Genomic DNA, 27,990 nt, shown 5'->3' on the forward strand with positions numbered 1-27,990 from the left:
TTGTTGTTATGTTGTTTATGGTTGTTGCCGTTTTTTCTGTTCTGTTGATATGATGTGGCTGTGATATATTGCAGTAATGGTTTGTTTTTGTTGCTGTGTTGTTACTTTTTTCTATTGTTGTATTATTTCTTTTAAGCTGTTGTGTTGTACCTGTTTTATTGCTGTATTTGTTGTTATGTTGTTGTGTGTTATCTTTGTTTTGTTGTTGTGTTATATCTTTGTTATGTTATGGGTTGTTTCTGTTTTGTTGCTGTGTCGTTTCTTTGATATATTTGTGTGTTGAATGTTTGCTTTGTTCGTGAGTTGAGACTTTGCTTTTTTGAGTGTTATTACTTGACTACTTTATTTGTATTGCTAATTTGTAAATCTTTGCTTTGACGCTGTGTCGTTTATTAGCTTTGTTGTTTTTCGTTTCTTCTCTGTTCGAATATTTCTTTGAAATGTTATTTATTTGCAATTTTTTGTTGTTTTATATTTTTTTAATTTTTACACCTTCAAGAGATTGATTGGAATCATGTTATAGCTATCTAAATCTTTGCCAGGAACTATTTACTCGTGATCTGATGAAGTATAAATCCAAAAAATATTTTTAAAATGTTCGGAAAACAACAGTTTACAATCGATTTTTTTCTTCAAGTACTGGCATGTATATCGTGGTGTCCATTGATATAAAGTTTAACACACATACATGAAATACAATACATGAAATAGCTTAAAACTAATTTATGATAGGATGTGTCTAATTGTTTATTCTTATTCCCGAAATGGTGCCTAGGTCTAGTTTGAAATTGTGTCAAAATAGAATACTAGTATTTAAGGGTACTGGTTTTGTCTGTTTACAACTATTTGCTCATTTCTAAAGATTTAATTGAAACTCCGTATATCAAATACACAATATGTTGAACAGATATAGGATGCATGTTATTCCATTTATGTTTTCTATTTTCTATTTCCTGTCATAAAAATACAAGGAAGAAAAATCATCTCCTGCAGTGCTACATGTCGTGCTTTTCAGTTATTTCTAGGAAGAAAATTGTGCTACCTTCATCAATTATTTAAATCGATATAACTTCTAAGAGATTTAATTACTTTAATTTATGTGGACTTTCAAACTAATTAATATCAATAAATGAATGAAGAGCACATCGATCCGTTACATCATAACTATATGAACACACATTTTAAAATTGACAGAATTTTCATTTGATGCAAATTTTTAAATCTGACTCTTTGCTATTTTTCTTTTTTTTTCATTTCTATTGACCACACGGAGTTCTATGACTACTGCGGAATATGTACGTTAAGGTAAACATTTCAAGCATTTATTTCTACAGTTGTGTTTTATTATACTGTATTGTCTATTAGGATAGTCTTGAGGACGATCGAAATGTAAAAACTTCTTAGCAACGTTAATCAGTATGCAAAACGTCGTAACAATAAACCATAATGACGTTACATCGGAGGCATAGTTGCAGAAATGTAAAGGAAAATATTGTATTTCGTTGTATTTGAGCTCATAAAATGAAAATGGTCACTTGAGAGGAACTTATGGGAAAAAGAATATGTCAGTAAGGGATTCTGCCACCCCCCGAGAATTCCTGAGATTGGCAGATACCTTGGTTGACAAAGGATATCGTCTTGGACCGAAAATAGGAGAAGGAACATATGCGAAAGTTCGTGTTTGTGAAAGAAATACAGATGGTAAAATTATGGCGGTAAAGATTGTCAACTTAAAGGGAGCATCTACGGATTATATAAACAAGTTCTTGCCTAGAGAACTCAGCGTAATACAGAGAATGAATCACAAGAATATAATACATACGCATGAAGTCATAAGGAATGACGATTTATTGTTTATGGTGACTGATTATGCTGAACGCGGGGATCTTTTATGTCATATCCGAGATCATGGCCCTATTCCTGATGACGAAGCAAAGAGAATGTTTACACAAATTGTTGGGGCAGTGCTATATTTACACTGTGATATGAATATTGCTCACCGAGATCTTAAGTGTGAAAATATTCTGATAATGAGGGACAGATCTGTTGTTCTCAGTGACTTTGGATTTGCCCGACCTTTGGATCAAAGTGATCCGCTGAAAGGAAAATACCTTAGTAAGACATTTTGTGGAAGTCCTTCATACTGTTCTCCAGAGGTTTTACGTGGGGTTCCATATGATCCAAAAATGAATGATATTTGGAGTCTTGGTGTTCTTTTGTATGTAATGGTTACCTCTGCCATGCCTTTTGATGATAGTAATGTGAGATTGATGGTCAATAAACAAGTGTGTGGAGAAATCAAATTTCCTCCGCGATTGGAAAGCAGGATTCATCCTGACTGCAAACGTCTTATATCACAGTTGATAGAACCTCATGCATGTAAAAGACCGACTGTGGATTGTATATTGAAGTCAGAGTGGATTTTATCTAATTGTAAATAGATTACGAATATTTAACCAGTTTCATAGTTTATTTATAAAAGGAGCGAATATTTTAACCTCCAGTTTTTAAATCATTTCGCATATTAGGATGAGAACTTCGATTCTCAAAAAATGATTTAACTTTAGTCGGAAGCTTGGGATGTATAAATGCGTATTAAATATGCAGCACAAGAATTGTATTTGTCTGTATTTGTTGTTCAAATGTTATCAAGAAAAATTATCATGTCCTTTTTGTTAGTTTTCAATGTATATTTAATTGTTTATTAAATGAAATATTTTCTGTTAAAATATGAGATTTGTCTTGACAAACAATGTTGCAGACTTATGACTTAAAAATTCTTTCCGAGGACACAATGTCATATCTTTACCAGAGACTGTTGATCTTTATACAATTTTTCAAAATTTTCATGTTGCGTGTTGTGGTTAATCATTCTGTGTCCGGTATACTCATTTGTGTATTGTGTGATTATTGTCGCAGCCTGGGAAGCGAGACCTAGCGATTCTAAATTCCACTCCTAAATTCCGTCGCCGTCGACGTTGTCGTCGAAAGTACAACCATAAAGTTGTGATATTTTGAATTGAAAAAACTTAACTAAACTTGTGTAAAATGAATTCAGGGAAATTGGTATTACTACTTATTTGCCATCATCTTTAGTAAATTTGACCATATTTTAATGTTTTGCAAATGTTCGTATTTTCATCATTTGCGGGGATAATTCTACGTTGTCCCTACTTTATATCAATTATGTTGTTTAATTTCTGTTCATTCATCTTTTCGAGAAGCAATTTGATAAATGCTTTTCACTTTTAAATAATAATGCAATTTACACATCGTTTTTATGACTGTTTTTACGTGTTATATGTTTAAATTCCTTCATTAAGACAAATTAAAAGGTACACAATTTGTACATTATAAAAAAAGGGGATGTGGTATGATTGCCAATAAGACAACTATCACAAAAGTTCAAATGAAGTGGAAGTAAGCAATTAAAGGCAACCGTACGGCCTTCAACAATGAGAAAAAAACCCGGCATACCGTATGGTCGGCCCCGACATGAAAAATATGAAACAATTCAATTGAGGAAACTAACGGCCTAATTTATAACAAAACAGTTTACGAAAAGCAAATATGACAGACATAAACCAACGACAACCACTGTACTACAGGCTCCTGACTTGGGACAGGCACATACAAAATGTGGCGGGGTTAAACATGTTTGTGAGCGCTCAACCCTCCCCTAACCTGGGACATGAACATTTAATACGAATAAATCGAGAATATCGTACGTATATGTAGAATAATCAAGACGACCTAAACATATAAGATTTTTTTAATGGATTAAAGATGGTTGTCCTTTTATGCTTTGTATAAAACTGAACAAAGCTTCAAATGATTGTTTTATTTACAAAGATTGACGAAAGTTTCCATGACGAGGAGTAGAGTGGTAGATTTCTTCAAATGCTTAGGATTATTAATTTAGAAATGACTCTAAAAAGCTTCTATTTGAAGCTAATATTTTGCGGATATTCCCATCAAAATACAGCAAAGAAAATACAATTCTATGACAGGCTTTTAATGCACTTTTCTTGGTAACAGTTGAAAGTAAGACAACATAAAAATCTAGACAGTTTTACAGATAATTTCAAAACCTATACAATTATGGTTTCAATATAACTTTTAATAAATAAATTAGGTATTAATTTTTTCACCATCACAAGAAAAGTTACTATTTCGTTGTCAAGTTATCCCACTTTCGAAGTGCATTTAATATTGTTATTGAAACAAGAAACCGACAATATAATACTATACCTCTCATAAATGGCAATGAAGTCGACTTGAACAATATACTTAAGGAATATAAACTTGACTGTGAATCCCTTACCATGGTTGAGTATATATGGCTAATGCTACAACAATTTAGACATTCTCTAGGCACAGTGGTATCTTACAGTGCGAAGTCTTGTCCTTTATTTATGCTTTATTGGTACTATACAAAGAATTTGAAAAAAATGTATGTTGTTTACAAATACCAATAGTATGATGCTATCAAAATATTTTTAAATAACAATTAATGTACTTGTGATTTCTAACCATAATCTGTTTTAATCCTACGTCTATATGATTAACATATGTCACTCCTTATGTGTAACATGTCGCTCTAATCAAAACATGACTTGCAGACCATTAATTCACAGCATGGAATACTATGTGTACCATAAAAGGTAACCGTAACGTTAATCTGCAGATAAAAGGAAGGATCGACGGTAGAAAAAACTAAAATCGACACTGCCAAAACCCTTTGACACCTACTTAGAGTATTGAAATTTCGATTCAATGACCTGAATTAATCTCATATTTTCATATATACTTGTAAAAATAGTATGCATGTACATATTATCCATGATTAAGTCTGTGTAAATCTGTTTGAATAGGGCGAATTCGATTTTAGAATTATGACTAAAGCCTTAACATTATAAATAATAATTCACCGAAATGACCAAGGTATATGAATTTGTCCAAATACTTATTTGAAGTAAATGTGAAATTATAGGGACATACTAAGCAGAGGAAAATGAAGTTAAAAGAGGTGAAGGATTATTCAATGGTATTGCAGGTAATATTCTTATACTAGTATTTATATACATTAATCTTGTAAATTGCCAAATAATTGTAAAAATTGCACACATTTCAAATGAACTCACGAATAGTTTTCTGATCATTTGCTCCCCCTCCAAACAGAACTGAACTATACTTTTAATTGATCTCGAATAACAGTCAGTGCTGTTGTAACGAATCAAGTCTGAAAATTATCTCAAGTGGGAAGGATTGGATTTAGGGTACAGATACAAGACGACTTAATGGAGGAATTCAAAAATATGTAGACAAAAAAACCCACTTCAATGTTCTCAATAATGAGAAAAAAATGATGCACCTGACTGCAAGTTAAATATGATCCCTTTAAATCCCACCACCTGCAAAGAAGCAAACACAGCAGAACACAATAAAAAATAGAATACACACTAAGCAATCGCTGCTCATAACATTTAGGACACCCTCTCATTCTAATCGGCGGACATAGTGGAGATTTTTTTAAATACACTTACTTTTAACATTTTTTAATTTCATAAGAGTAATGTACCACTTTTATGGTCGCCTAGGCAAATGTGCCAGTGTGGGCTACTTCCATCACTTTGTGTTTGGAGTCTGTTCGCTGTCCGTCCGTCTGTTAACTGTAACCAAAGGGTTTATTTAGATATTTTAAACCAAGCTATTTCGAAATCATTTTAACGGTGTTTTATTTCAAAAATGATATATGTTCCTGCTGTTTCCGCAAATCAACAAACATAACCACTGTTACTAAAAAATAGAGCAAAAGACAAAAAGGAGGGCCAAACAGACACCTTATTTAATTTACAGTTGCCTACTTTTACCATAATTGTATAGATGACTTTCGATGTAGATATTAATCTTATTGTTGGTCTATAATTGTATGAAAGTTAAGGAACATATTTTGTAAATAGATATAAGAAGATGTGGTATGAGTGCCAATGAGACAACTCTCCATCCAAGTCACAGTTTGTAAAAGTAAACCATTATAGGTCAAAGTAAGACTTTAATTCGGGGTTTTGATACTTTTGATCTGTTTATGGTCATTATATAGGTTACACAATTTCATTTAGATAACAGTTCCCCCTCCGTGTTTAATCTGTTTATTTTGCAGATTTGAGATTTGGTATATAATTTTATAACGAATAGTTGCAGATCACATGACTTTTGTGCTAATTGACTTGCCTTTGAGCTGTGGTCATTGGTCTGATTAAAAATATTATTGAGATTATAGTTTACCTCTTCCGTGTTTTCATGCTAGCTCCTTTGCAGATATTGAGATTTTATTTCTTTTAAAACTGAAACGATAATTCACATATGAGGTTTGTTTTGGTTGACATAATTATGTCCCTTGGGCTTAGAACTTGACATAAAAAACTGTTTTTTTTTCATGATTTAAGCCTTCTTTATAGATATTGATCAGAATCTGTGTATAAAATTGTATAATAATTAAGTGCAGGTTTTGTATTAGTTTAATTCGTCCTACTTTTCATGTCTGTACTATGACCAATGAAACTATAAAGTTTCTTTTAAAACATAGTTTTCCTATCTATTTTCAGCATGCTATCTGGTTTAAAACTTTACAATTAGTGTCTCTGGATCACAAATAATTTTTGTGCTGATTAACTAGCTTTTGACCTATGGGCGTATGACATAGAAAATGTCATTAGCATTAATTATTCCTCTCCGTTTTCTGTCTCCTTGTACAGGTATTGAGCTACTTTTGCACAGGACCTGCAGACTCAACTCAATGCCTTCCATGATTATTGTAAGGCTTGGAAATTGAAAGTAAACGTTGACAAAACTAAAGCCTTAGAGTTTGGTTTTGGACGTTTGCCAAAAAATCTCCGATTTTCTTACAATGACACTAACATTGAGATAGTAAAGCAGTTTAACTATTTGGGAATTGTTTTTACTAAAACAGGAAATTTTATTAATATGACAAAAAAAGCCATGTACGAAGTCCTGAAAATGGGAAGGATATATGCATACATAAAGATTCTGTTTGTCAAAAAAAAATTTCAAAATTGTGGTTTCTCATATAACACAAAATTTCATTGATAAAGATTGGTTAAAAACTGTTAGACCAGTTTCTTTAGAATTGGAATTCGCTAATCCAAAATTCGTCAAAAGGTATTAACTACAAATTTTTTAAGAACAACTGGGAATTTGAGGAATATTTTAATATTTTGGACTTTAAAGATGCCGTTGTTCTCTGTCGATTTCGAACGACTAATAACAAATTTCCGATTGAAACAGGAAGGTGGCAAAATGTATTAAGAGAAAACCGTTTTTGCCATGAATGTAACAATCGACAAATTGGAGACGAATATCATGACTATATATTTGAATGTAATTTTTTCGATCAAAAACTTAAAGAGTATTTATCCTATTTTGTACAACGGCATAATACAGTTAAATTCTCTGAACTTATGTCGAGTACACGAAAACCAGTCCTGAAGAAGCTTTGTTCATTTATAAAAAATATTAATACTTGTGTTTGTCCTCCTGGCTAGTGACTTTTGTAACCTATCTCCCTTTTTTTGTAAATATTGTAAATAGTTATTGTTGCTATCTCTGTACTGATGTCATGCATTGGCTTTATGAGAATAAAGATATAGATCAATAGGTAAATACAATGATTAATTACAAATCACATACGAGTTTCGTTCTGAATGAATGTCCTTTTTACTCAGAAAATTTCATCAAATAATAAAATAACAGTTTCTTCTCCGTTTTTTGTCTTGCCTGCAAAGAAAGTCGCGGAAAGTGAGAAATAGGGATTGCTTTTCCGTCGACGGCTGCGGCGACGACGGCGTCAACAATTGTAAAGTTTTCTGCTTAAGTTAGTTTGATAGGAACTACTTGTGATAGATCATTGATACCTAATCTAAAGTTGCATTATTATCAGTACATATCAGTTTGACGACTATTTTTAAGCCTTGTCCCCTAGGTCATGGTCCAGTGACTTTGGATTAATTAGCAAATTTCAATGTTAAGTTTTCTGCTTAAGTTAGTTCGATAGGATCTACTTGTGAAAGATCAATGATATTTTGTAAGAAGTTGCATTACTTTAAGTACATATAAGTACTTGGATGGAGAGTTGTCTCATTGGCACTCATACCACATCTTCTTATATCTATATATCAGTTTGACGACTATTTCGAGGCCCGGCCCCCTAGGTCATGGTCCAGCCACTTTCAATTAATAAGCATTTTTTAATGTTAAGCTTTCTGCTTAAGTCAGATTGATAGGAACTTCTTATGATAGATCAATGATATTTTGTATAAAGTTGCATTACTATCAGTACATATCAGTATGATGACTATTTTGAGGCCCTGCCCCCTTGGTTATGGACTTTGTATTAATTAGCAATTTTAAATGCTAAGTTTTCTGCTTAAGTTAGATTGATAGGAACTACTTGCAACGCTATTTTGTATGAAGTTACATTACTGTCTGTACATCTCAGTGTGTCGACCATTATCAGGCCCTGCCCACTAGATCATGGTCCAGCGACTGAATTGATAAGCAATGTTGCTGTGCATCAGATTGTCTTTTTTTAAATTTTATGCCGACAGTCGAGACATATCTCTGTGTCAACAGTATATTTATTATTTTGCTACGCATCTCACCTGTGGGTGATGTTCTTGTTGACCTAATTTGGCCCACTTATGACCCTTGGACAGAAAACGCATGAAAATAACAATGTTCTTCTCCACTAAGAGAGTTCCATGAAGAGAATGAGGTTATTACAGGTGTACAATTACTAGTATGTAATGAGAAATCACCTATCATTAATGGGTTGTAATTGTTGACCTTTTTGAAAAAAAAACATTCTGATTTACACTAATTAAGATCCAGTACAAATCAAAATTCCAATATCTACTGGTAAAAATTGGGATATCCAGATTTGTACTAGGAGGATCCTGGATTCAACTAGATATAAAAAGAAGATGTGGTATGATTGCCAATGAGACAACTCTCCACAAGAGACCGCATGTCACAGAAATTAACAACTATAGGTCGCCGTACGGCCTTCAATAATGAGCAAAGCCCATACCGCATAGTCAGCTATAAAAGGCCACGAAATGACAAATGTAAAACTAACGGCCTAATCTGTGTACAAAATAATGAACAAAAAACAAATATGTTACACAGCAACAAACGACAACCACTGAATTACAGGCTCCTGACTTTGGACAGACACATACAGTATGTGGCGGGATTAAACTAGATGTTTACTCAAAAAGACAAAATAAAAAGTAAAATAAAAAAAATACCGAACTCAGAGGAAACTTCAAAACGGAAAGTCCCTTATCAAATGGCAAAATCAAAAGCTCAAACACATCAAACGAATGAAAAACAACTGTCATATTCCTGATTTGGTACAGGCATTTCGTTATGTAGAAAATGGTGGATTAAACCAGGTTTTATAGCTAGCTAAACCTCTCACTTGTGTGACAGTCGCATAAAATTCCATTATATTGACTAAAATGTGTGAACAAAACAAACAGACATAGGTAAAAATGTCAAAAATAGAGGTAAAAGAATGATTTTATTTTTCTTTATAATGAAATAAACTAATATAATTGGACTTGTCTGATTCAAACAGAAAAGAGGTAGGCCTAATAGCTTCCGAATTTATCTCGCAGCAGAGCCTTTTCTAAAAGCCCTTCAATCTTTTCTTAAATTCACAGTATCATATGAGGTACCTTAAGGTTTTAACAACACTTTAGTCTACATGTATTCCAGAACATTTGCTCAAATTATAGATTCCTATATATACAATATTCGTACAGTGTATGAACAATGCATGAAACTTTGAAGAGGTATATTGTAAGAAGATCTGAAATCAGTATGTAATTAACACGAAAACAGGAGTAAATCTCAACGAACTTTGTTTTCCATCCTGTTTCCGAAAGTTTCCTCAAACAAATAATGTTTTTTCCAACTATGCATGAACATTGCATATTAACAAAATTGTTATTTTACAGAACTTAGACCCCACCATCAGCGCAAGTCTAACAGATGACGAGGATGGAGATAAAAGACACAGAGAACATAGTAATCTGGGATTTATGTCTGCAAGAGTGAGTCATTATTTAATGTTCATATACCAGTGATAAATGATATAACCATAGTCCTCTTCTATTTATCGCAAGTTGAAGTCATTGTCCGATGATATCCTTTTGCATGCAATATGGCTACATGGAAGATTGGTCGTGTATTTTTTTATGAAGTTTTTTTTATTGAAAGAGTATTTTTAACATGTAAATATCACTTATTTTTATTTGACTAGGAATAAAAAAAACATGTGATTTTTATTATACAGTTCGGTTGCTGTCTCCCCACTTCTTGTAATTTATGTTGTAAAATAAGATATATGTGACACATCAGCTCGTTCTCTGAGTTTGCTGGTCAAAAACTTCATGATGTGACTTGCAGCCGAGATTTTACAATATAAATATTTAAACAGAAACCTGATAACCGGTAAGTATTGTTCTACAAAGCCTTCTGGTGATACATGTTTGTATTTCTGTTAGTCAATAGAAGTAGGCCAATTTTAGCTGAATATATTAGGCCAATTTCCAAACATTTTTTTTTCCAATTTTTACACAATTCTACTGTAGCACAGCTTCTTCTTCGAGGTCAAAACATTATTTTCGCGTATTTCTAAACATGTAACCTAGTTAATAATGCTTAAAAGTGGCTGTAAACTGCATTTTTTTATGTAAATTTTGAGTATTTACATAAAGAAAATTAATAAGAGGGACAATTTTAACCATATTGAAATTATATTGAATGTTAAGCTTTAAAATTGCTTTCATATATAATACAGCTGTGGTTAACTATGTCCTCTGGTGCAAAATTTACAAAAACATAAAAATTTGCAATATCAGCATTTTTTTTTGCTTTGAATGACTTTCTGGTTTTATAGATATACGAAAATACATACAGATTTTTCAATTTAGTATAAAGTATACTATATATGACTCTTTGACAATCAAATTCCACTTACGGATTTTGACATCTTTCGTGAAAGAATTCGTTGAAAAATGCATTGCAATCGCTCCATCATTGTGAATATCTACAAAGGTGAACGGAATTGATTCGAGTACACACTTAAAGTGCATTTATTGAACACGTCTTATTTCTTGGTTTCAGATCATAACAAACGTCATTTCAAATATTTTTTACAAGTGCCTTTAATTGAATGGAAATTGTATAAGGCAAATCATTTTTGACATGAAAGGTCTTTATCAAAATTCCAACTATCGACATTTTTTCTCGTAGAATATATTTTTTTTGTTAATATAAAGTACCAGGGTTGTGGGCTTGTCAATAATTCATTGAAGAATATAATAAGTAATCAATTTATAATTTTCAAATTTTTTGAAGCGTAAAATAGTTTAAACATTCTTGCTATAGATTTTCTTTTTAGTGTTTAATTACTGAAATGAATCAGGCTTTTTGTTGTTGTATCGTTTTTATTTCTTATTACTTTCAATAATTCAATTGCCACTTTCAATGACTGAGGCCATATAGAATTTTTTTTTAATGAAATATTGTATTTCCAATTTAAACCTATTTCCCTTGTTCACGTTCAGATACAACTGTGCTGTGATGTTAGTTAATGTCGGTTTTCTCCATCACATCGGACTGTTACTGTGTGGTATGGTGGCCGGTTAAGGCCATTTCGAGTTTTTGCGTTTTCGCCCTTCATATTCTATAGGGCAAAAACGAGAAGTCAAAAACACGAAAACGCAAAGTCGAAAACGCGAAAAGGCGAAGTCGAAAAGGCGAAGTCGAAAATGCGAAAACGCGAAATATTTTTTCTTTCCGATTTCGCATTTTCGACTTCGCGTTTTTGCGATTTCGCGATTTCGCCTTTTCGCGTCTTCCCTTTAACAACATACATCTAGAAACAAGACATTTTTTAAAAAATCAGCATGTCATAGCATTATTCCCTTATTTTCAATGGCAACAAATCATTTTTTCACTTCCCGTCTGAGACAATTTTTCATTAAATTTTAGAATCAAGCAATTTTTTAATCAAAAACATATCTTTATAGATGAATTGCCCGCTAATGGTTGATTTGTTATTGGTATTGTACTTGCAATATTTTGTAATTTCTATCGTTTATAAAACATTATTTAATAAGTTGAGTACTTTTCTGGTTTTAACTTTACTGTGCGTTTGTTTTTGTGATTTGTTCAACACTATTTTAGATCATAGTGAAGGTAGACTACACACAAAACATGTATATTTACTAGTCAACAAAAGAAACGATAATATGCAATGCATTTATGCAATGCATTTTCCGTATATATTAAAGTTCAATACACGCGCGTTTCAACCTTGAAAAATAGCCCAAACGGTCCAATGCTCATAGGGTGCTGTTTTTTATCATCAAATGCATTGATTTACTCACGATACGAAATGGCGAAAACGCGAGGCCGAAAACGCGAGATCGGAAAGAAAAAATATTTCGCGTTTTCGACTTCGCGTTTTCGACTTCTCGATTTCGCGTTTTCGCATTTTCGCCCTATAGAATAGAAGGGCGAAAATGCGAAAACGCGAAATGGCCTTAACCGGCCACCATAGTTAAGAGACTAGTCCATTGTTCAGAAACACCAGAAGAACCTGGCACAAGTAATTTGGTCATCGGTTTAAATGGATGTGTAACATCAATCGAATAATATTATACTGGAGTGGAATATTCTGATTGATCTTGCAATTTGATTGGTTACCTTGACAGGGTATATGGGTTATACCCTGTGAACAAATACGAAAATCGGAATGGTAATTAATGTTTAAATCAGGACATTCTAGTATAACACAATTGTTATTCGGGATTCACGGGGGATATGGGGTCATATTCCTTGTCAGTGCCCTATATCCCCTATAACATGAAAATTTGCAATATTGTGGCAAAATTGTCTTCATCAACATTTGTTTGCTTTGAATGACTTTCTGAATTTATGAATATACGAATAAACATAGTGATTTTTTTTTAGTTTAGTATAAAGTATATTATATTTGACGCTGACAATCAAATTCCACAGTCTGATTTTTACACAGTAAGTGAATAAAATCGTTGAAAATTGTAATGCAATGTCTCTATCATTATGTATATTTACAAAGGTGAGCTGAATTGATTCGAGTAGACACTTAAAGTGCATTTTATTGAAATAAACACGTTTTCAGATCACAATAGACTTCATTTTTTTCCAAATTCATTTATTTGAATGTAAATTGTATAAGGCAAATCATTTTTGACATGAAAGGTCTTCATAAAAATTCTACCTATCGACATTTTTTCCAGTAGGATATGTTTTTGTTGGTATAAAGTACCAGGGTTGTTGGCTTTTAAATAATTCATTGAATAACGTAATTAGTAATCAATTCATAATTTTCAAATTTTTGAAGCGTAAAATGATTCAAAAATTCTTGCTATAGATTCTCTTTTCAGTGGTTAATTACTGAAATGATTCAGGCTTCTTTGTTTTTGTTGTATCTTTCTTATTTCTTGCCCGGGAACTTTCAATAATTCAGTGCCACTTTCATCAATGACTGAGGCTGTAGAATGTATATTTCCAATTAAAAAGCATAAGATAAAATACCTGTCCCCCTTGTTCAGGTTCAGATACAGTGATTTGAGCTGTGATGTTAGTTAATGTCGGTTTTCTCCACCATATCAGACTGTTAAAGGATGAATCCATTGTTCAGAGACAACAGAAGAACTGGACACAAGTAATTTGGTCATCGGATAAATGGATGTGTAACATCAATCGTATATTCTAATGCAATTTGGCATGTAACGACTATTTTGATTGGATGACGTCTGCCATCAATTCCACGGTTGAAGGTCGGAGTCATTGGCAACAATCTCAGTCGACGTTTAATTCTTAACAGTTTAAGAGTATTGCATTAAAATGGGAATAACAGTACTGTGTTGCCATTGTCAACTTTGGATTTGACGGTAGCAAATATCCGTTTTACTAGCTTCGCTCCGTACAGTGTACGGTTTCATTCATATTCAGGACAACATGATGACAATTTATATTTTGAGGGCAACTTAAACGGGACAATTTTTGTGTGTCTGCTATATTCATTTATATCAGAATAAAGTATTGATGGAACAATATCGTTTATGCTGGGACGTAATATAGTCCCAGGTTTATGTCAATGCTAAGATCGTCTTTTTCTGACATTACGATAAAGTAAAAATGGAACGATACCGTTATGTCAACGCTAAGATATTCCTTTTCTGATATCATGATAAAGTGTAAATCGAACGGTACCGTTTATGCCAACGCTAAGATCGTCTTTTTATGATATCACGATACAATAAACATGTACCGATACCGTTTATGTCAACGATAAAATCTTCTTTTTTTGAGATCACGATAATGTAAAAAAAATTGAACGATACTGTTTATGTCAACTCTAAGATAGTCTTTTCCGGTATTACCATATACTAAATTTTAATAATACCGTTGATTTCAAGATCGTCTCTTGATATCACGTTAAAGAAAAATTAAACGATACCGTTAATGTCAACACTAAGTTCGTCTTTTTCTGATATCAGGGTAAAGAAAAAATGGAATGATATGTTTATGTCAACGCCAGGATCGTCTTTTCTGATATTACGATATACTGAAATTTAATGATACCGTTGATTCCAACGCTAAGATCGTCTTTTGATATCACGGTAAAGAAAAATGAAACGATACCGTTAATGTCAACGCTAAGTTCGTCTCTTTCTGATATCACGTTGAAGTAAAAATGGAACGATACTTTTAATGTCAACGCTAAGATCGTGTTAATCTTAATGTGAAGTGTGACTACATGCAGTTACTCATTGCTATACCCCTTCCAGCATTGGTGAACATGAAGAACAGCAATTTAAGTCCCTGTTCCTTTGACATATATCTGAGTCCCTGTATATTATATGCAAGTTAATTCATGTGAGTCTACTCCATATTCTATATGCTTTATCAGATAAAAACTTGTCTTAAATGGTCATCTTCTACTTTGTCCCATAAAAACATGTCCGCATTTACATTACACGGAACAGATTACCTATTTCTGACAAAGGTTTTTATAATAAAAATTATATAACACCTTTAACAGGGATACTAATGAAAGAAATGTACGTATTTAAAGCACACGTATTCAAACAAGTTTAACTATAATAATTTATTTATATTTTTTGTACGTTCCCAAGTATTTAAAGTAATGATAGGTATTCAAATCTTAATGCTCTGTGTACCTATATCATTTTAGATAGAAATCAAAATCGTCATTTAAATTACAAAACTGTCAACTTTGAAATGGTAACACAATTCAATTAGTTGCGCCAGTGATAGCAATGTATGATTTAAATGATATATCAACAACAAAAAATGTAGACTAAGGGTGTTTACTGTTGACATGTTACATTGATAAACATAAAAATGATATGCAAACATAATATACAGTTATATATTAGGAGGGGACAGCTACTGGGTAAACTCGAATGAATTACACGGAAAAAGTCTCTATCTAAAAGACGATTTTCTTGTCGAATAGACTTAATTCAAGCGTCAATGTCAATTAATCGAGGCTAGAAACAGAAAAAAAATATGAATCTGCTTTTATTATCATTGTGAAATATAAAATTTGTTTGTCCTCTCCCTAAAACATAGATTGCTCTGCAAAAAAGTATGAAATACCAAACGGTCCAACACTGTGACTTAAGTGCCTATTACTTCACACTATTGTTGCCCCATGACCCAAGGGTCATATCTTGAAGATTAAATCTCAGCTGATGCATGCATAAACACATTGTTTCCTTACCCGATCAGGGTTACAGTTAATACATTTTTTTTAAAATTATACGAGATATATCTTTGTGAAGACTTCTTGAATCCAAGTCACATATTTGTTCCCAATTACCCGAAGGTTAAGTCGCGACTTTGACCTTCCCTCACAAAGGTTTTTGTCACAGCTGACAAGTAATTGACTCAATTCAGGGTGTGTTATGACCATAAGGTATTCCAAGTCCATAGCTGACAAATTTAATGCTATTGTGCGCGGATAATACGTCACAAAATCGGTAATCTTGTCCAATGCCTAGTCATGACTCTGTCCAAATGTCATATCTTGAAGGTCAAGGTCACTTGGACGATACTTGTATTGAATGGGGAATTAGTTACTTTCCTTAATATATTTGTGTTGCATTGCAATTTCATATGTGTTGATGGAGAAGGAAAGATAATTTTGTAAATCATTCAAATCTGGCCATGGTAATATTGAATGTACCTAGGGTTCACAAAAAAAAAATCTGTAGGCAGAGTCATTCGTAGCTAATTTTGTTTCCCTGATTCTGACGCATGTAAAAAAAATTCCATACTCTTCAGTAGGTTTCCCTGATTCTGACGCATGTAAAAACAATTCCATACTCTTCAGTAGGTTTCCCTGATTCTGACGCATATATATAAACAATTCCATACTCTTCAGTAGGTTTCCCTGATTCTGACGCATGTAAAAACAATTCCATACTCTTCAGTAGGTTTCCCTGATTCTGACGCATGTAAAAACAATTCCATACTCTTCAGTAGGTTTCCCTGATTCTGACGCATGTATAATCAATTCCATACTCTTTAGTAGGTTTCCCTGATTCTGACGTATGTATAAACAATTCCATACTCTTCAGTAGGTTTCCCTGATTCTGACGCATGTATAAACAATCCCATACTCTTCAGTAGGTTTCCCTGATTCTGACGCATGTATAAACAATTCTATACTCTTCTGTAGGTTTCCCTGATTCTGACGTATGTAAAAACAATTCCATACTCTTCGGTAGGTTTCCCTGATTCTGACGTATGTATAAACAATTCCATACTCTTCGGTAGGTTTCCCTGATTCTGACGCATGTAAAAACAATTCCATACTCTTCGGTAGGTTTCCCTGATTCTGACGTATGTATAAACAATTCCATACTCTTCTGTAGGTTTCCCTGATTCTGACGCATGTATAAATAATTCCATACTCTTCGGTAGGTTTCCCTGATTCTGATCAGTTTTTTCATATTGTTATACGGGTTATTATTTTTCCGTTTTGTTGCTAAATATATTTCGAGGGAATCGTAGAATTATAAAAAAAACCAGTTTGATATTATCGAAAGCAAGTCACGAATTGAAGGGCCAAGTTGAACGCAAAAGTTTAAAAAAGAAGATGTTTGTTTTATATTGCTGATTTTAATGTATAGATACTTATATCTTTCAACTATGTTTAATGTCTTTGTTGATATAGAAAAGGTTATTGCAATGAACGTCTAAACATGTAGTATAAGTAATTTATCGAAGAGGGCAAATTCTAAATTGTATAATTTGTGTCCATCTATATGTCTTAGACAATAATATATGTTTAAGCTGTGTGTTTAAACCAAAAGAATCAAAGAATTTGGTAATGTTTTATTTTCGATAAACTATAGAGGAATATTTGTATTTAAAAATGTTCGACGTAATCCCTCTCTTTCTAAAAACCAAAAAAAAAAATAAGGTACAAATACAACAACAAAAAGAAATTAAAACAAAACAAAACAAACTAAAATATCAGAGGGTGTGGATGGGGGTTTACAGAATAGAGAATAATAGGCATAAAATATAAAGAATAGAGAAAAATTGACATAAAAAGAATAGAGAATAATGAGGTGCTAAAATTAAAGAAAAGAGAATAATGGGCAAAAAGTATAAAGCATAGTGAAAAATGGTCTAAAAAATTAAAGAATACAGAAATGAAGGACCTCCCATCCAGCCCCTCATATAAAGAACAATTCAGAAAGTAATTTTAAAAATCCACTTTTTTACGAAACATTTTGAATTCTTTCCTGGACATATCAACAGCGATTTGTTTGGAAAATTGGTAGTTACTTTTTTTCAGAAAACATCGATACCAAAAGATTTACAGAACAGATTAATTTATACTTTCTTCAATTTAAAACAGTATCACATAACAATTCATATACCAATTAAACAGTTTTATAATTTCTCCTTCAAAGCTGGTTTGATAGAATAAAGAGTATGTATTTATTTGTCCTTCGCGTAATGTTTTTTATGAACTGTGCACACAAAAATGCTATATTATCGCGGTATAATCTTTCCTTTAACTAACATTAAATAAATACAGTAATTCTCAGGGTGTAAATATTTAATTTTCTGAAACGTTTTCGTGGCAAGACGCTCTCTATGACACTTTATACGGTTAAATCAATCATTACTTAAAAGACAGTGAATTCGAACACACGAATTAAATTACAGTAGTACGATGTAATTGATTTTGGATATTTGGTATAAAAAGACATTTAGATGATGACATGCTAGTTATTGGCCTGTCGATATCATGTTGGATTTAATTCACTGTGATAAAAACATTTGTGGAATTCTCGGTGTAATTAACACAGATTGATGATACGAAAGATATAAACTAATTATATTAAAGATGAATCTGAAGGTGAGTTGACTGTTGTTGGTATATATTTAAATTCCAGTATTTATGTTTCAATGTTGGATTTTCTGTTTAGATTTGTTATTGCTTTATATTCAAATTTATCAAAATAAACACGCAATATATTTTTTAAATGTTGTGTTCAGTTTTATTTTTATCCATCGCCATTTCTGACATCCAAGTGTCGTTAATTAGAACATTAGCCCAATCAATTCATTAACTGAAGATTCATTGGCAAAAGTAACAATTGAAATGTATATATTTTTTTAGATATCGTCTACATTTTTAGTATATGTTGGTATCGTGAGTTCAATATAGCGTCTTATCTTGAAATGTTAGTGAACATGATGTTTCCACCACCTTCACCCTTTTTTTTTTAAATTTGTCAAAAACTGTTGCTTGTACTAATGAGGTTGTATAGAAAGTCCTTGCTTGTACCCAGCAAACACTAAACAATGATTTTCTCTATTCTCTCTCCCTCCTATTGTATCCCCAGTCTCTCTATTACCATAGGCACACTCTCACTAATAAATATAGAATAAACAAGAAAATTTCAATTTCAATTGACCGATGCTTGTTTAAAATTGTTCCAGTCAATTGTCTTTTTATAGTTCGTATAATTAATTCTCAGTTGAAGTTTGCAATGTTATTCAGATGTCTACTATGCTTGGCTGAAGGAATAAACTGTAACACTTTGCGGGAGTCGATTTATATCATTATTTTTATTTATGGTTTAAATTCAATGTTTCAATTTTTTTTATTTAAAAGCTTTCATTTTACGACCAAATATATATAAATTAATGATCAGTAAAGTTTTATATGAACATCATATCGTAAAATAAATGGAGATAGTGAAATATTTTTGCCAGGTTTCTACTCGGGTTTGTAAAAGACATTGCTGTAAGCTTGCTGATTAGACTTTTTAAGGTGCGAATAGAGCAGCTGATTCTTTGATTATAAGTATTTACTTCCTGTATCATTCGTAGCAACCATTATCATCTGCAACTGTTTGGAATCAAACCGCAAAAAATCGTTAAAAACTTGACAACGTCGTAACCGATACTTTGTTTAATCAATGGCTGTAAGGGTTCTATTGTCCCTTTGACAAAGTATTTTATAGGCTTAGTTAAAAAAAATAGAAGAATTTAAATCAAATTCTGTCGGAAGCATTGTGAAATGCAGAATGCATGCTTTTTAAGTTAACATCTTGTTTTGCAATTTTCTTTACGAGTTTTATTTATAATGGCAATTATTATGCAATTGTTAACAAATAATTTATTTAAGAAAAAACATAGATTTGGTATAATCAGCTACTAAATAAGCTTTATTTCATGGGATACATCCTCAGCTTTTGAAATATGTGAACGGGTTCCTATTTTTATCAAAAATATAATTTATAGTACTCCATGGGACCCTTATTGGGAACCAATTACCCACCCTAGATGGTCGCATAACAGTAATTGTGGGACAATTAATTTTAAGCGGCCGTTTGCAAAATTTAGTATGAATTGCTAATAATTCTCAACTTGCAAGATAAAGAAAACACGACATTTAGTTTCATGAAGTAGGATATCATATACCCTATCGGAAGTCCATTATTAGAGGAACCCCTAGTAATGGACTTCTGATCCTATTTAATAAAAAAATGACAAAAAAAGAAAACAAGAAATAATGCTACTGACAATTTTCGATACACGGCGGTGCACAGATGTGAGGCAAGTAAATTTGGTATCAAATATCAATATCATCCTGACTTTATTTCAGACATTTCAAACTTATTCTTATCTGCTCAGTTTAAAGCAAATAAGGTAGATTCATAGCAAAACAAAATAATAATAATTCAAGTTTTGTTACCGCATTTAAAATTTAATTTAATAGTCCAATCTTTCGTGCAAATAGTCTCGCATGTTGCTATAGACTTTAATAATAACGATTTGAGTATCATTGTTGATATTAAATATTTACTTATATAATTCTATATGGCGTTGATAACCATAAAAATAACAAACGACATAAGTAGCTACTGAATTCCAACTTTCATTGGAGAATGTCTATGTCAACCACCACTCGAATCACATCAAGTTAAAATACGTGTCTATAAAGTTAATGCTTTACATTGTATCTCCGTGAACTATACTGTATTCTATGTACAATATAAAATTGTTTACCAGACTTCATAGATTGAAATGAATTAATATCTCAGATGAAAAAAAAAAATCTCAACCTGTTATTTTTCTTGAGGGGAATTTCTGTCGTTTGACAATCAAACTTTTATATCGATATGCTGGTAAATGAAATGCAATATATACATAATTTTTATCTGTACACCAGGAAAAACTGCATTAAAGATGCTACTTACAAATAGTAATATTATTTTAGTGCGAAAGCCAACGGTTGATAGGGGACAATTTTGTTTGACATTTTTTTTTTATCTATATTTGAACCGACTTGCACGTGTCTTTGAAATATCTGTAGTTTTGGTATTTTAAATCAAATTGACTTAATTGGTTTAGATCTAAGCTTCCTATCTCCCAATCAAAAGTCAAACGTTCTAGCCTTTAATCTCCATTGCTTAAACAGTGAGAAATTATTTGAGATATACAGTGACATTATCAACTTTTATAATATGATTGATATGTTGGTTAACGGTAGCAATGCTTAGGTTATGTTTATTTTGTGGATAATAAATTAAAAATTTAATCAATTGATTTCCCTCTGTTTATTTGTTCCATTGAAAAGCATTTGGCATTTTTTTTTAGTATGAACCTAACATTTTAATCAGATTATTCTTAAAATTTGAAAGAGACCCCAGAAACCTTTTCGACCAAAACCTGTATTATATTATCTTTCGCTAAATAATGATTACGGTACTCATAAGTTCAATGTACACTAATTTCTCATGAAATAACTGAGTTTGGTAAGTTGGTTTGCTCATTCCTGTGCGAGTTTCTACTTATGTTTTGGTTTCATTTAATAGCATTCAAGGACTGATTATTTATCAAATTACTTTTTAATAACTTCAAGTTTTTTAACACTTGGATATGTTTCAAACGTTTCTATCATGTCATGCTAGAAATATTTATAAAGAAAAATAGAAGAAAAAGATACTTAAATGTATAATGCATATATTTTTCAATTATTTAAGAATTATTTTCTGTAGTGTTTTTAATTTCGATTTTTTTTCTACAGTTCAATTATGATTGGCTGCCCTCTTCTCTTCAACGAACCTTTACATTTTTTGAGTAAAGACTGCATTAAACTATGTTTAATAGTTGCATGTATTTAAGTCTTTGAAGCGTCGAGAAATAATTATGTCTAAATAATATACAGTTTTTAAGTATGTTTATTATCAAATTTATGACTATTTTAGCTTCGACCAATTCTGGATTGTCGGATGCCGACACTGGCGACAAAGACTGCCTTTCTTTTACCGGCCCTCGATGACATGTCTAAGCTTCACAGAAGGTCTATGGGAGTGCAACAGATTGAGACAAATCCACCACGCAGTCTTGCAAAGTTACGACATTCGATATCTTCTGAAATAAAAGGACTTTCGAAAAAACTTTCACGTTTGGAGAGAAATTATTATGGCGTCGGTAAAAGCCTGCAACATGAGGTAGAAAAAAGTATACTTCGATTAAAAGGAGTTTTACGCATGTTAAACATCAGCGAATTTTCCTCAAAGGCGTCTCTAGAAAAAGCAATCAAAGATGGTTCTGATTCAGAAAAATATAAAGGCGATCCTAACAATATTGCTTTGATTAAAGAATTATATGGCAAAATTCAAACCTTCATGCCAAGCAAATTTAGTGACTTGATAGAAACGTGCACACATATAAAAACAATGCTTGAAAAATATTGTGTTAGTTTCTATGATCCAGAAACAGACCATTACTTGGAAACGGCAGCTCATTACCAACAACAGATTGAAATATGGATTGAAACAGTTAGTAAGAGTATAACAAACATTAAAAAGCTTCAGAAGAACTACCAGGATATTATGATTCACCATACTCAGTTCACTTCACCAGTTTTGGCATTTTGTCAGAAGAATGAGTGCGAAAATGTTCCAGTTGTTTTGCTCTTTGCAGACGGTTGTACAAATATAAAAGCAGTGATGTCTGTTGCCAATAATTGGATTCAGGCTGATCAGAATTATCCCGTATTTCTACGCAATGACATAGACGATTTAGAACGTCAGCGTGAAGAAAAAGTTCGCTTGCTGAGAGACGCCAAAACTAAATATCACACATTGACCTATAAATTGAGCCAATCAGAAATAGAGTTTGACAAAGCATTGACAGAAATGGAAACATGGAAAAACAAGCAAGAGTCAATGAAAGATGAAGCAGATAACCTTAAAACCCTCTCGATTGAACTTCAGACAGAACTGGAGTTTAAAGAATACAGGAAGAAAGAATTAAGGAAACGAGAAAGTGAATATTCTCAGGAAACTTATATTGAAACATATGAAATGCTGACTGATGAAATTCATTATGCAAAGGAAAAAATGCCACCATTAAAAAGACAACTAGCGGCAGTTCAATACAAGCTTGAATGGATGACACAGAAAGAAAATCAGGTAAAAAGGATGGGTAAAGACATCAAAGATATGAAAAAGGAATTGGTAGACATCAGAGTGGACAGGGAAAGGAAAGAGGAAGAATTTGAACAACTAGAAAAGGCTCTAGATTTAGCCAGACGAATACATCGATACAAAACTAGCACCGACGTCACTGAAAAAATCTTTTTCAGTCTTCCCATTGGACAAAAGAAAGGGAAAGGTAAACAAATTAATTCAATTTCATATCTATAGCATAACTTTTAGCTTCTTTATAAAGATTTTAGTTTTTTCTTAACAAATGTCCTGAAAATCATGGACTGGTAAATAAAATCGAAGATCTAACCAGGGTTTGCATAAATACACATACACGATAAATGGAAAACTTTCCAATTGGTATTATGTTCTTAATGCGAAATTTTTAATAATGCAAATGAGTTGAATTCAATATACATCTATTTTGACAAGCTATCATAGCAGAATTTTAGGTTTAAAGATATAGACAGTATAAAACTACTTAAGACTAATTAACAAATCTCGTCAACCGATTGAGCATTATAACACGTATTTGCAGTTGAAATAAGTGCACTGTTCGAGAGGTAGTTAAGATCTCAACTAACGTACCGTAATTAAAAGAATCATATCACTTTATGCGGTGTACTCGTATAAACACATCAATGCTTTATCGAATTCATCAGTAAACATGAATAAAAGATCAACCTTGTTACGCATTCTGAAATCTTGTTGACGTAAGGATTGTATAGAAACCTGATTGTGTATCTCTTTTAAACAATTAATTCAATTCAATCATTTCCATCAAGAGATTTAGAATCTGGGGTTCTGGCAACTACTTGATAAATAGACTCATATATGATGATTATCGGAAGTCAACAATCGTAAATATGCATATAATCATGACTGTTGTGAAATGGAAATTTGTATTTGATTTAAACATATTTACTTCTGGAAAAAAGTTTTTCTAAAAAGTAAGAGTAGAACAGGTTTCGTCACAAAATAAACTAGTCCATCAATCGAATATGTTTTCATTTCTTTTCAAAATACAAAATTACAAAAACTGCATTGACCATAGCTAGTTGTAATGTGAGCTTATCATGTAATTGAAATAATCTTTCCACTTAATGCGATGTAATCTTATGTAAGCATACAAAGTTTATACAATTTCAAACAGTAGAAACTTGTTAAATATCTACTCTGTAACATATTCTGAAGCTTTTTTCCGAATTCTACAAATGGTACGGGAATCCCGATTTTCGTCGATATAATAGTTTAGAAATAGAATATGTTTTTTTATTAAATTTTGCATCTGTTGACTATAGATAGAATCGCGTTTATGAAAAAAGTCCACCAGTCGAGACCCTTCATATTACCGACATAAAATTTAAGAGAACAAAGTTTATACTTTGATTGAAAATGTACCCGAAGTCGATGAACGTCAGATAATTCCATAACCGAAAGTAAAATACACAACCGACACACACTGAATAGTATACAAAACAGTACACAAAAGACTATAGTTAACACAAAACAACAAAACACTTGGTTTGAACGCAGTTGGTCCGGAATCGTTCACATTTTTGCTCCTCTAGTGGCACCCATCGTATTGCTCATGGCAGGTAAATTGAGCAGTTCGATGATTTCATAAACGAGGAATAAAGTGGACAGGATTAAGCTACGAGTGGAAAAAAATCGGTGGGCATTCACTGAGCGTCAAAGGTATTTCAGAACGATCATTTAAATTATGATTGCTTCCGTAAAACTTTCAAAGAGATTACTTTCGTTGTCCAATTAAAGGAAAACAACACTTTTTAAATTTCATACGTCAGAAGTACTTACATCAGGAACGCTCAGACACAAACAGTTGAAAGCCAGTTGATGTACGAAAACGGGGATACATAAAGTGTTATGACTGTGACCAAAGTGTACATAAAAAGAATAGCCACATTCATCTAAGGACGACTTTTTACTTTTGTTTCTTAGTTATTTCTAAATAATTCAACGGGGAATGATATTTTGGAGGAAAAAAATGTTATAAACCATGTTAATACCGAAACACTGATTTCTGAGCTGATTATATCCTCCACCAGCAGTGGTATCTATCTAGTGCTAGCAAATGAAAATAACACTTTATAAATTTGATTAAAGATTGCAAGCCCTGGAATATCAAATCAACTTGGAGCTTCAGTTGTGATTTTAAATTTCATGTTCAAAACATACATTTTTTTAATTATTAATGTGTCCGGTTGATAAAAAGAACCAACAGTATCAGTTCCTGTAAGCTTAATTATTTGCTACACAATGATACCACCACAATCAATTATTGTGCCATTCTTGTTTGTACTTTAATAAGCGTATTCTGTACAAATCATTGGAAATTTAGTAAGACCTACCGAACATATAGTCATTGTTTAGATTTAACCTCGGGTTTATTATGAAAAATTATCATTATTAGATTATATGTTTAAAACTTAAGAAGAAATTCATTTAGTCTGTGCTACTTCCGTCCATTTCGACTGTTTTATTGTAAGTTATTTGTTTTCAGAAATGTTTGAAAGATACAGAATATTGTTTTGGTTTTTTTTTTCTTTACAAAAGTCTGCTCGTTTTCCAAAACTTCTTTGAATTTTATAATATTTAATGATTATCGACTTTCTTTGTTCAAATTAAAGAACTGAAATGTGAGTATACATGTATAAACATCGATCCTATTTCTCTTGAATAAGCTTATTGTCATAATGAATAATTATCCCCAGTGATGGTGTCATGTGTGCATGTTACTTTTACATTACATTAACCTGGAACGCAGTATATTTTTGTTCCAGCATAACCAAATAACAAGTACCTGCTCGTGTAATATAAATGTGTTTTTGGTGTTACTTTTTCCATACTAATTAAGGTGAGCAATCCAAATTGTAAGAAATGCTGTACATAGTAATTCCTAAGTGCAATTTTACTAACTATATGTTAATAACAAATATTGACAATCAATTTGCTTTAATGGTTCAGCTAACTTTTCTCGGCTCTAGAATGGCAGAAAAAATGGCAAAGAAGATTAATTTGTATGAAACAGAATGTGTTGTAAAATGTTTTTTTTTTTGCTGTTTACATAATTTTATTAGAATTCGTTAAAATTACAATCCAATATGTTTCTACATGAAACAGGACTACTTATTCTCCCATGCACACATATATATATACATGACGTCAGATAGGGTGTCGGTCATTATTTTTTTGTATTCTTGTTGCAAGAGTGTGCTCTCGTTTCTACTCAAATCTCTTTCAAAGTTAGATACTAGTATTGCCATGGATATGCATGACATGTTTCGATTTGAAATGAAGCACGTCGGTCACTTAAATTTGAACAAAAGATGCATATTATCCGAACCTTTAAATCAATGAACGAAATCATCAGGAATATGCACAGCGTGTTACTGTTTTTAAATTTTGGATTTTTGGCAAATAATTACCTTTGAACAGCTCTTTCAAATCGCTCGGATTGAATTAATGGAGGTCTATTGTAAATTTTGAGTTACATATGAGCAAATAATATACACAAAATCAACCATTTAACTTGTCAATGTTATAGTGAATGGGTTCTTCTATCAATCCAGAGGTCAGGGAATGTATGTTACTATGCTCGCTAAGTTTCTATATCGGCTAGAACTGTTGAGTTTCGTTGAAAACTACTTTATAGTACATTATTTTTTGTTTTTTTTTTTACGAGAGAAGACTTTATGTTTGATTAACCTGTGTCTCATTTCTTTTGCACATTTAAGAAAAGAAAATACTAGCATCTTTAAACTATATATGATATAATAAAAACTATTTCGTTTAAAAATACCAGTAAAAGTATAAAATCAAATACAATATTTATAAATTAGATTGTATTCTTGTCAGTCGTTCGCACGGTAATATTGGACGCGTTTCTCGTCAATATACAGATATTTGGTCGAGTTTTTGGGAATAGGAAGATCTAGATAGAACGTTTATGAATTAATAATGGACAGGTAAACTTGTTCAATGTTACCATGAGGAAGAGCGGTGAAAATTGAAACCATGTAATCAGAAACTTGCAATGGTATTTAAAAATTAGGTGTATAAATTGCATTCATTTTTTCAGATAAACTCGCCAAGGCTTGCGAAACTATTAGTGAATACATAGATCAAGATTGGATGTTGCTTTATAGACAACTACCATTTTATCCAAAACGAGGTTCTCATACTATAGAAAAAGACATAAGCGACATTAACATTGATGGTGCTCGTGGTCCTTTGGAGAACAAAGCAGTAGCGGCGCTAAAACGTTGGAGAAGACATCACACACGAGCTAAAAAGGCTGACTTAGTAGATGCGCTGAAAAAGATCCGTAGACATGATGTTCTAAGCCATATTGAAAATTCTGAGATGGAAGAGAAATGATGACATGACTATTTTATATTTACAACTTAAATCGAATTTTTTTTCGGACAAATCATCTTACAGATTTAGTTAAAAAAAATCGACCAATTTGTATACAATGTGTATATAATATTGCACCCTGAGCACTACATACGCCTTTGAAGAAGATATGAAATAATATTTATCTTAACAGTAGTATTTGGGTCCTGTTGTATTATTCGTCTAAACTATGCATTGAAAGTGCTATTATTATGTTTTCTTTTCATGACTTTGTACTTTTATAAGTTAATAAAATAAAAGCATTAACTTGTTGTTTACGCGGAATATGCATTTCTAAAGGAGCTACCTTTTGATTTTTAGGGGGGGGGGCTAGGATGAAATTTGAAAAAAAGGCAGGACAGGAATTTTGAGCAAAAAAAGGAAGGATGACAATTTGTGTAAAAAAAAAACTGGATAAACTAATAAAAAA

At 32.1% G+C, this 27,990-nt stretch overlaps 2 protein-coding genes across 3 annotated transcripts; both read left to right on the forward strand.

Annotated features, from left to right (window-relative positions):
- The first annotated feature begins 1,143 nt into the window (after window positions 1-1,143).
- On the forward strand, window positions 1,144-2,731 carry LOC127709055 (testis-specific serine/threonine-protein kinase 3-like). Its single transcript, XM_052214387.1, has one exon. It carries the CDS (start codon window positions 1,563-1,565, stop codon window positions 2,439-2,441), a length of 879 nt encoding a protein of 292 aa, XP_052070347.1. The 5' UTR covers window positions 1,144-1,562; the 3' UTR covers window positions 2,442-2,731.
- A 2,243-nt stretch (window positions 2,732-4,974) lies between these two features.
- On the forward strand, window positions 4,975-27,832 carry LOC127709034 (uncharacterized). Of its 2 annotated transcripts, XM_052214323.1 has the most exons (4): window positions 4,975-5,056; window positions 10,044-10,139; window positions 21,915-23,328; window positions 27,244-27,832. In XM_052214323.1, exons 1-4 carry the CDS (start codon window positions 5,015-5,017, stop codon window positions 27,540-27,542), a joined length of 1,851 nt encoding a protein of 616 aa, XP_052070283.1. In that variant the 5' UTR covers window positions 4,975-5,014; the 3' UTR covers window positions 27,543-27,832. The 2 variants fall into 2 exon arrangements, with proteins under 2 accessions (XP_052070283.1, XP_052070284.1); XM_052214324.1 differs by lacking the exons at window positions 4,975-5,056; window positions 10,044-10,139 and adding an exon at window positions 18,175-18,550.
- The last annotated feature ends 158 nt before the right edge of the window (window positions 27,833-27,990 follow it).

Source organism: Mytilus californianus, unplaced genomic scaffold, assembly GCF_021869535.1.
Source record: "Mytilus californianus isolate M0D057914Y unplaced genomic scaffold, xbMytCali1.0.p SCAF_7, whole genome shotgun sequence".
NCBI classification, from domain to species: Eukaryota; Metazoa; Mollusca; class Bivalvia; order Mytilida; family Mytilidae; genus Mytilus; species Mytilus californianus.